Source organism: Morone saxatilis, unplaced genomic scaffold (genome assembly GCF_004916995.1).
Source record: "Morone saxatilis isolate NCDOM2014 unplaced genomic scaffold, NCSU_SB_2.0 Contig16, whole genome shotgun sequence".
Taxonomy (NCBI): domain Eukaryota; kingdom Metazoa; phylum Chordata; class Actinopteri; family Moronidae; genus Morone; species Morone saxatilis.
The window spans coordinates 2,666,358-2,677,094 of NW_023339718.1; the positions used below are offsets into that span (position 1 = coordinate 2,666,358).

At 39.8% G+C, this 10,737-nt stretch overlaps 1 protein-coding gene across 1 annotated transcript; it reads left to right on the plus strand.

The window, feature by feature from the left end:
• The first annotated feature begins 212 nt into the window (after nucleotides 1–212).
• Nucleotides 213–9,242, plus strand: tmc1 (transmembrane channel-like 1). Its single transcript, XM_035658127.1, has 20 exons — nucleotides 213–225; nucleotides 508–531; nucleotides 717–1,191; nucleotides 1,267–1,455; nucleotides 1,595–1,685; nucleotides 1,883–1,964; nucleotides 2,215–2,321; nucleotides 2,447–2,545; nucleotides 2,668–2,810; nucleotides 2,884–3,028; nucleotides 3,113–3,307; nucleotides 4,016–4,195; nucleotides 4,273–4,425; nucleotides 6,171–6,299; nucleotides 6,468–6,535; nucleotides 7,157–7,396; nucleotides 7,480–7,605; nucleotides 7,771–7,849; nucleotides 8,291–8,426; nucleotides 9,022–9,242. Exons 1-20 carry the CDS (start codon nucleotides 213–215, stop codon nucleotides 9,240–9,242), a joined length of 2,895 nt encoding a protein of 964 aa, XP_035514020.1.
• Nucleotides 9,243–10,737: the final 1,495 nt, after the last annotated feature.

The following is a 10,737-nucleotide window of genomic DNA, read 5'->3' on the forward strand; positions in this document are numbered from 1 at the left end:
AAAGCAGGGAGTAAAAATCATTATAACATTCAAATTATCAAGAGAAGGCCGACAGACAAATAATTATGCAAATAAGTATTCCTTATTCCTTTTTCCATTCGCTCATAAAAATCAGACAAATACTGTGTGTGTTATGTCTATTTCAGATGGGTTATGTAAATAATGTGTGTAAATAAAATTCTCATTGTATTTTCTAATCTGAAGAATGGTACATGATTGAGGCTGGTATGTGTCTTTGGACTTTATATCTGTCATAATAACAAAAACAGTGCAAACTGAAGATTGTGTCTGTGTGCATATCAGTAAAAGTTTCACCATCTTCAATCTATGGAAGCATCGTTTTAATATATGATCACATTGTAAAGAGAGAAAGAGATGAGAATGAACTGATGTTATACATAATGTACGGATGTAAATTAGCATAACTTGGTGTAAATTAATAGATGAGTTGTAACAGTTTAAAAAACTTTTACATTTTCACAGTGAAATAATCTCCCTCTCCTACAGTTGACATTGGACTGGAATTTGCAGGTGAGTGAGTTCTTGTGTTATGAATCAATAAAGGTGCCCTATTGTAACGGATGAAAAACTTCACATTACTGTAAGATAATTTGGTGATAATGGGTTTATATTATATTATACGGTAAATAATCTGTTCACCATGTTACATTAATGCTTACTGCAACACTTAACAAACACCTGCGTCTTTACTGCAGGTGACGAGGATGAAGTTTCCAGTTTTCAAGAGGAACATGAGAGGGAGAGACACAGAGCAAAAAGAAGGGACGGTGATAGAGAGAAAAAGAAGAGGAGGAACGGGAGGAGAAGACGAGCATCAAGAGCAGGAGAAAGAGAAGAGGAGCTACAGGCCCGGAATGAGAAAAGAGAGGCAGGCAGGAGAAGGAGAGCAAAGAATGATCGAGAATCAGAAGAAAGAGAGAGGGACGAGGAGGAGCAGGCCCAAATAAAAACAGGTAAGACGGCAAAAACTAAGAAGAATATCAAAAATAAAAAAACAAGACAAGTGGAGCAGGAGGAGGGAGAAGCTGAAGAACGAAATGCCAAGGGAAAAAAGAAACATGGGAGTGCCAAAAAAGAAGAGAAAGACGAGGACAGAGGTAAACGTGCAGTGAAGGAGAAGACACAGGAAGGGAAGAAGAAGACAAAGCACAAGAGAGTAGTTGAAACAAGGTAAAGTTGTAAACTATTTCACAACTATCATACACACAAGAAAGTGTTAAACACGCTGCCCTTCTGTCCCTTCAGCTCAGAGCAGGAGAGCAGTGAGGAAGATGTCGATGAAGAAGAGGACAGTGAGGAGAAGGAGCTCAGGCCAGAGTCTCTGTCACCGGAGGAGCTGGAGAAGCTGAAGGAGGCCGTGGACGAGAGGAAGAAACTGATCCAAGGTCTGAGGGGGAAACCCTGGTCAATGAAAAAGAAACTTGTGACTTTGAGGTGAATTCCCTCACCGTGTTATCGCTGAGGTTCACTTTGAATTAGGATCCTGAAACAATCAGAATCCTTTTCAGGATCAGCTGTAATACAACACATGAGCTGTAATTCCCTCTGAATCAAATCATCCTCTTGCTTGTAGGGAGTCTCAGGAGTTTGTGGAGAAATATGAAGGAGCACTGGGGAAAGGGAAAGGCAGGAAGCTCTATGCTTACAAGGTCATGATGGCTAAGGTATGGAATCACACAGCATTAAATGACTATGTTATATAATTTTATTTTATTGGTTTTATTCTCTCTTATTTTGTATGTATTGTAAACACTTTTTAAGGGTGCGATATAACTAAAGTTATTATTATTATTATTATTATTATTATTATTATTATATTGAATATATGATTCTTTTTTATTTATTTGTCTTTCTTTTGTAGAAATGGATGAAGTTTCAACGGGACTTTGAAAACTTCAAAACTGCCTGTATTCCATGGGAGATGAAAATCAAGGAGATTGAAAGTAAAGTTTGGTTTATTTTTTATAAGTCTGCAGCTTCATATCAAATATTCAAGACTTCAAATAGTTTGAAGCTCATACTGTATGCAGTAGAAAGGATTTTCTATTCATTTTAATCCATTTTTAGAGTAACAATAATCACTTAAGAAATAATGAAAAGATTATTGCCCAGTGTGTAAGTAGGCTACTAATGGGTAAAAGATCCTCTCTGCGTTCACAAAGTCTTCACTGGTGTACCATTTTATTTCCTCAGGTCATTTCGGCTCCTCAGTTGCCTCTTACTTCATCTTCCTGAGGTGGATGTATGGCATCAACATGATTCTGTTTGGTCTGACCTTTGGCCTGGTCATGGTGCCAGAGGTACTGTACACGGCTGTATTTATCAGAAACAACTCATAATTTCCTTGTATTGTATTTGCAGTATTGCTCTCATGTTTGTTTGCATGCTTTGAGGTAACCTGCGTTCTCCTGTGTATTGCTAACAGGCATTGATGGGGCGACCTTATGGCAGCATCCCAAGAAAGACCGTCCCCAGGGCTGAGGAGGCCAGTGCCATGGACTTTGCTGTCTTATGGGACTTTGGAGTCAGTTAATTAATTAGTTAATTCAACCTTACACTCACATCAAGCTCTTGAAATAAGATTTTTGTTATTTATTTTGTTATTACATTTGAAAATACAGCTCAGACTAAAATCTGTATCCACAGGGTTACGCTCAGTATTCAGTCCTCTTCTATGGTTTCTACAACAACCAGCGTGCCATTGGCTGGCTCAAGTTCCGCATGCCTCTGTCATACTTCCTGGTTGGTGTGGGAACAGTGGCCTATAGCTACATGGTGGTCATAAGAACGTAAGTTTATTATGACTACATACAGTGAATCAATCTCCTCTATGTTATAATGAATCTGTATCTCTGATTAAAGGATGGCCCGTAATGCTAACGAGTCGGGGGTTGGAGATGATAACAGCTTTAATTTCAGCTGGAAGACGTTCACCAGCTGGGATTACCTGATAGGAAACCCTGAAACTGCAGACAATAAGTTTGCCTCCATCACCACCAGCTTCAAGGTAAGTGCTGCTGATTGTTGCTGATCCAGTATAGGTAGTAACTGACGCCATTTATCTTGCATATCCCTCCTTCTACCTCTCCAGGAGGCAATCTTAGAGGAGCAAGAGAGCAGAAAGGATGACAACATCCATCTGACTCGTTTTCTGCGTGTGCTGGCCAACTTCCTGGTCCTGTGCTGCTTAGCAGGAAGTGGATACCTCATCTACTTTGTAGTGCGTCGCTCTCAAAAGTTCGCCCTTGATGGACTGGATAATCACACCTGGTGGGAGAGGAATGAGGTAGTAATGAGAAAGAATGAGAGACAGAGAATGAAAGAGACAGAAATGGAGAGAAATAAGTATATGAATCATTTTAGTAGCAGACAAGATGTGCTGAAGTTCATTATATAGAGTGATATGATATATGGCTTTAAAGCATTAGCACCACACTCATTTTAAGAATTTGGCCTATAGACCTTTTTCGTTCGTGACATTGTCATAGTCGGAAAAGCACACCTGTAATTAATAACATAAATCACATTACATTTACAGTAGGTGTGTAATTCACATGCTCATTCAACTTAGCAATAATATTATGCAATGTCCTGATACACGTGTTTTTCCATAACGAACTTTCTTGCACCTCAGTGTTCCTCACCTTTACTTTGTGCATTGCATTGTGGAGAATAGTGTCAACAGCATGCTCAAAAACGTCTTTAGAGTGTATTCTCACTGTATTGAATACACCTTATTTATGTCATGTTTCAATATGAATACACTACATACTTACATACATACACAGCTAGTGTATTTTTCTTATTGTTACTTCACTTGAATGTCTGACTTTTACTGTGCAGAATGATGTAAGAACGATGTTTGTCACTTTTAGATGAGACCTAATGCTTGACACCTCTGACTTACAGTAGACAATCTAGAGTGACATACACACTGGTAATGTGTAAGTGACAAATATGAGCTTTCATCAGTTTGGGCCTTTATGTTTTCCAGGTGAACATGGTCATGTCATTACTGGGGATGTTCTGCCCCATGTTGTTTGACGTCATCAGTGCCCTGGAGAACTACCACCCTCGTGTCGCCCTGCAGTGGCAGCTGGGTCGTATCTTTGCCCTCTTCTTGGGAAACCTCTATACCTTCATCATTGCGCTCATGGATGAGATCAACCTCAAAGTGAGAACTAGGGCCTGAATGTGTGTGAGATACTTTATAATTTTACAATACACTTAACCTGAGTATATGTGTTTCAGAGGGAAGAGGAAAAGATAGTAAAGTTCAATATCACCACATGGGAAGCCAGTCTTTATAATAGTACAGCATCAGAAAACAGCACTGGTCCACCCCTCACTATCCAGCCTGCTGATGTGCCCAGAGGGCCCTGTTGGGAGACCATGGTGGGGCAGGTCAGTGGGCATTTGTGTGTGTAAACTGTTATATAATATATTATGTAATTATGTAGTTATGGGTACCCAAAGAGACTAATATTAAATAAAAATATAGGACATTGTGAAATAATCATACGAATGAATATAAAATATGTATTATAACCATGAAATATTTTAATGGAATCTTTTAAACACAGCTCATTGACCTTTTTATATTTAAAATTACATTTATTTAATTGACTCTTGTCCAAAGCGACGTACAGATGAAGTACCATTCAAGCCACAGTAGATCAAGGAGAAGCCTTTTAGAATTAGTGCCTCAACACTCAGTTTCACCTGACACAAAGTGCCACAAGGCTCTAGGTTCAAGTAACATTTATTTCTTTTAGAAAGAGCTAGAGAAGGATTGAGAGGTGACAGTCGTTCATTTTCAGCTCATAATGAACAAAAAGGCTCATAAACCCGAACAAGGGAATTCAGGTGGGTGGGTGGTAATAAAACATGGAGTGATATGAGCTGTCTTTACTGCTGCGTTTTGAACCATTTGCAGAGGTTTTATTGTTCAAACTGGCAGCCCTGCCAGAAGGGCATTGCAGTAGTCAATCTAATCTTTCTTACGATCAGGTGACCGAGTGACGGATCACATCAATTATGATGGCCATTTTTCAAGCTGGTACACCTCTCTGCTCGTACCTCACAGAGGGATCATTTAAGTCTGTCTCTTTCCACTGGGGTACTTTCTCTTCTCCATATACATCTTCACTCACATGTTTTTTTCTTAGCATGTGCTGAACAGGAAGACTGGCTGGAAGAATCTTAGAGAGATTACACTGAAGGTGGCGTTCTATCATCCATTTTGAGATAGCATTAAGGCATGCTGAGATTCATGCTATAACAGTCGTCGTCTGATGGGAAGGACAGATAGAACTGGGTATCGTCAGCATAACGCTGCTAAGAAAAAAACATGTGAGCGGAGATTTATATTGAGAAGAGGAAGGAACCAAGTACAGATCCTTGCAGTACCCCAGTGGAGAGAGACACTTAGACCTCAATGATTCCTCTGGTAGGACTCAAACCAGAGTCGTGCTGTACCAGAGAGGTGGTTCACCATCTATAAGGCATCCCCCTCTCTTTGACCTCAGGGTTTCTATGATTGACAACAGTGCAGTCAGTGAAATGACTCCTCTTAAACCAGACTGGTTTGGATCAAGCGGAGTGGCCTTGGCTGAGCACACTTTGCAACCTTGGATATGAAGAATAGTAGTGAGACCAGCCTGTAGTTTTCAACGTGAGATGGATTTAGAGTTGACTTTTTCAACAACGGGGTGAACTTGAGCCCTAGAGAATGTACCCAAAGTCAGTGAAGCATTTCCTAATGTGCGTCATCAGAGGCACGACTGTGGGTGAGATGGCTCGAAAGAATAAGATCCACAGGATAAGTGGTGGAGCGACTCGAGAGTTTGGCAACCTCTTCATCAGTGAAAGGGAGAAGCAGCAGTAGTGACTCATCTTTAACTGGAAAAGATTGCAGTTGAGTGGTTCTGTGAATTGGCCACTGACGGACGTTACCTTGTTAGCAAAGTCATCCATCAGCTGAGGGAGAGGTGGCTGGTGAAAGAGGCCAAGGGTAAAGGTGGCGTCTTAGAAACTTAGAAATGGTAAACTAACCTACATAATAAGAAACACTCAGGGATTAAGAGGTGAATAAAAAAGTATAACCTCTGTAAGGCGATCATTATGTATGACTGCTTCATACTTTGCAGGAGTTTGTCCGGCTGATCATATCTGATACGATGACAACCTACATCACGCTGCTGATTGGTGATTTCCTGAGAGCCGTGCTCGTTCGCTTTCTCAACTACTGCTGGTGTTGGGACCTTGAGGCCGGATTTGTGAGTCATCTGTTCAAACTGATTAGAGTGAAATTCAACAGTGTATTATTTTTTTGTCATAACTCATTAAAAAAAAGTGCACCTTTTTCTAGAGGTGGAATTAAATATTGGTTATGAAAATATGAATCACAGGAGAGTTATTTTTGTCTCCTTTGTGTCGTGTGAAAGCCGTCTTACTCTGAGTTTGACGTCAGTGGGAACGTCCTGGGCCTGATCTTCAATCAAGGAATGATATGGTGAGAAAACAACATTCGTATTTTAATTAGCAGGGTCAAAAAGACATATTAAAGGTTCTGTGAGGAACTTTTAGGAAATCCTTGTTTTTAATGACACCGGTGGCCGTCATGTGTCTTCTTCTTATTTAGATCAATATAATACTAACATGTTTGCCATTCATTTTCAAATTACCCCTTCAGTTAGTGCTACTAGGCAACCAACACCAGACCCACACCATGCAGCCAAGCGACAGCCTGCCAGCCAGCCAGTCCCAGCTTAGCTTAGGTTACAATTAGTTAGTTAATCCTGCCTTGCATTGCACCTGGTTAGCAGAAAGCAATTGTTAGATACACACAACACTTTCTTTGTACCGTCATTTATTGTAAACATCCCATCCTTGGATTTTCCCAGAAACAAACACAGAAATCAGTCAGGCTGCTATTTATTTATTATAATTTTTTAAAGTTATGTTACAGTCTGTTCACACATTGGCAATACAAAGCAAGTAATACATGTAAATTGCTTCATATTATTACATATTGCACCTGTCAATTTTTATTTTTGTGTTTTGTTTACAACTACTTAGTGATAATGAATAACACTTAGCTGTCCTCAGTGTTTAGCCTGATGTTTTCCTCCAGGATGGGTGCTTTCTATGCCCCCTGCCTGCCTGCGCTGAATGTCCTCCGACTCCACGTGTCCATGTACCTGCAGTGCTGGGCCGTGATGTGCTGTAACGTACCCCAGGAAAGGGTCTTCAAGGCCTCTGGCTCCAACAACTTCTACATGGCCATGCTGCTGGTCATCCTCTTCCTGTCCACTCTGCCTGCCATCTACACCATCGTCACCATCCCCCCTTCCTTTGACTGTGGACCCTTCAGGTAAGGATGCTTGTTGGAGGGATCTTACGTTTACAATTTGATTACTTTAACTCTCACTGTCACAATTATTATATTTTCCTTAGTGGGAAGAAACGTATGTTTGATGTGATCCAAGAGACTCTTGAGTCGGACTTCCCTGCCTGGTTCAGTAAAGTGTTCAGCTCTGCCTCTAACCCTGGACTGGTGCTACCCTTCATACTGCTGATGGTGTGAGTCAGCAAACACTCACCAGCAGATTGCATGAATATATATATATTTGCACAGCTTAAGATATTTTGTATAAACATGTTGTCATTCTTTCCTTTTAGTGATCTAGTGATAGATGAAAGTTTAAGGTTCTTTGATGGTAATAATCTGTTCTTTGTGTCTTTCAGACTGGCCATTTATTACTTGCAATCCACATCCAAAAGCTACAAAGAAGCTAATATGGAACTGAAGAAAAAACTACAAACGGTAACCTGGAATTAGATTTTATTTATCTGCTGTTGAATACGCTGGAATAAATAAAGCTCACAATGTTAACCTCTAACATTTTATATAAAGATGAAACATTTTTATTTCAGGCAAATAAAGGTAAGGAATTCTTTCATGTTTTTTATTTAGATTAGCTTTTCTAATCCATTTTAGCAGCTTTAAAACATCCCAGCAGTGTGTAGATGCACAAATAGACAGCAGGAGGCCACAGTTGTATTAATATCATCACTCCAGCAGAGAGCAGCAGAGTAACAGCTCATATCTGTCCAAAACCCAAAAGGCATACAGAACTGATGCAGTTCTGTATGCCTTATTCTGCCTTTCTTAACTTTAAAATAAAACTAAACCTCTGTGGATGGGCATTGTACTGAATCAGCTTCCTGCAGTCACTCTTATAATTGCTCGTGTGTCCCTGTCAAGCAAAACGAGGAGAACAAGAAGAAGAACAAACGAGCAGCGCTGAAGGCACAGATGGACCTAGAGGAGGCCAGAAAAGCTGCATCACAGACTGCAGAGCAACAAAAGAACAACAACGCGTCACTACAAGACCAAGAAGGTGAGACTGAACTCTGCATAAAAATAAAACGGGATGTTTTTAATCATGGGATGAAAAGAAATATTCAGTGTAAACAAAAGACAAACAAATCTGTTAAACTTTACCTTTGGTCTCAAACTATGAAGCCCTGAAACTGACAAAATATAGTAAAACGTTATTAGACAAGTCAAATATATAACTGAATGCACTAAATTGTAATACAGTGAGTTAAATATTAAAACCTTAATGTAAAAATAAGCTTTTCACTTTTTTGTGGAGCTCTAATCAGTTGGTAAAGAAAAACGAAAAACTTTGTGTTCTTTACCACAAATCAGCTGATAGAAATACTCTAAAACTTATTTTTTTCTTGGCACACATTTAATCATTTATCTATTTCAATATTTTCTCATTACCCTGCTACTCCCAAGTAGCAGGGTAAGAGCATTAACACTCTTGGTGTTAGCTTGTCTAAGAAGTTTCTCCTACAGTCTTCATATCATTAAAATCCAACTGGTCCTTTACTTTATTTGGTAAAATACATTTAATACAGCAGTATGCAGCTCCCCCAATCCCCCCCCCCCAATACATTGAACTTTACTTCACTTTCTCCTTCAAGCCGATGAGGAAGAAAATCACGGCAGTAGTCAGAGGCTGTATCATGGGAAGAATGGACGCAACCCCCCTGCTCCTGTTAGAGAACAAGGACTTCCAGCCACCAGAGCCCCTGTCCCCAGGACCTATCACCATGGCAACCACGGGGCTCCTGGGTACCTGCCCGGTTTCCCTCGGCAAAGTGAACCGAGGATGCACAGGGTGCCGAGCCTGCAGAGACACTGAGAGAAAACAACATGAAGAGAGAAGAAAACCAAGCACTTTATTGAGAGCTTTTGTGTCGAGATGTGAACGGTGAACTGAGAGAGTGTTCACGGCAGTTAGTGCACATTTCCTCCTGAGTAACTGTGTATTGATGATAACTTTTGTAGCATTTCAAATTAGTAGTTGTTTACTAAATAAATGTTAACATGAGTAGAATATGATTTTCTTTAAATGTTGCATTACAGTTGTTACATATGTGTCATATGTCTTATTTCTAAGGATGGACGACATGACAGCTCTCTAAAAGTGAAGCTAAAACATCTCTATCGCCCCCTGGTGGCTGACTGCGCTATAGGTCATAAAGCCCCCATGTTAGCAGATGGCACATGGACCAAACTAAAGAAGTACATGTCAAATACATTTGTCACAAAGATGCTTTCTGTCATGTTATGTACTTCTATCACGCTGAAGTGTTTTTCAGATAAGTTTGATTTTAATTAGTTATTTAAATGTATAAAAAGGGTGTTTCACATCATAATTGATGATAGCTAAGCCCTGCTCACGATTGAGTCAGCCACACGTATGGGCGGGATCTCGACCACTACTGTGCAGACTCTGGCTCTGAATGACAAAAGAGGGCAGCGGCATTATTCTGGATATTTTGGCTTCATTTTTGTCCAGTGGGAGGAAGTAGAGACTTGTTGTCCATCTCTTATATGTTGATGTGCTCAACCATTTCTCTACTAGCTCCTCTGATGACATTTTTTAGCAGTACCTCATTGTACTGCCCCTCCACATACAGTAGAAATAAATGGAAAGTGTCATAAACAGTAATGCAAAAATCTGTTGTTGTTGACGAAAGTAAGAACAGAACCAAAGGATCCAAACAAATACCATAAATTCAAGTACAATCTACAAAAGTAGTGAAAGACGATGATGATAAATAAATAAAATGTTGTTGTTTCTCTCTTATTGCCTGCACATATACAAGACTATTACAGAATTATTGCCTCTCACAGTTAGACACAGGGCACAGGTGTCCCTGGACCTGTGACTGGGCCAAAGTATTAAACAATTCATTAGACATGGACGCCATTTAACCTAGCTAGCAAGGCTTAAATGGATCTCTCTCTCTCTCATCGCTGGCTGCACTTACACACTCAATTGACAGTTGAGTTTTTCAGCTGTATAATACAAGTATGACACATTGTTTGATGCATTAAAAGCATCAGATTATTCCCTTTTTGGAAACATCGAATCTGTGCCAAACATTCAAGTTTGATCTGTCAGTATAAATCCATTCACTGTGGCCTCCTGACCTTCATCACGAAGCATGAACGTCTGCGTATCATCTGATAACGGTGTGGTCATATCCAGTGTCCCGACAGCTGATTCTGCGCTGCACTTGCTGTCAATCAATCATTTAGCAAATTTAAAAGTAACGGTGTTGTCTCATTAGTTAAACTTTATTAACCTGAAATTCTATATATTGATAGTCACTCAGAGTCGTGTTTAA

Excerpts from the sequence above, each read along its gene's own strand:
- tmc1 (XM_035658127.1), top strand. Across the intron at positions 2,811-2,883 it reads TACATGGTGGTCATAAGAAC|GATGGCCCGTAATGCTAACG; the intron begins GTAAGTTTATTA and ends CTCTGATTAAAG. Across the intron at positions 7,850-8,290 it reads TGAAGAAAAAACTACAAACG|CAAAACGAGGAGAACAAGAA; the intron begins GTAACCTGGAAT and ends GTCCCTGTCAAG.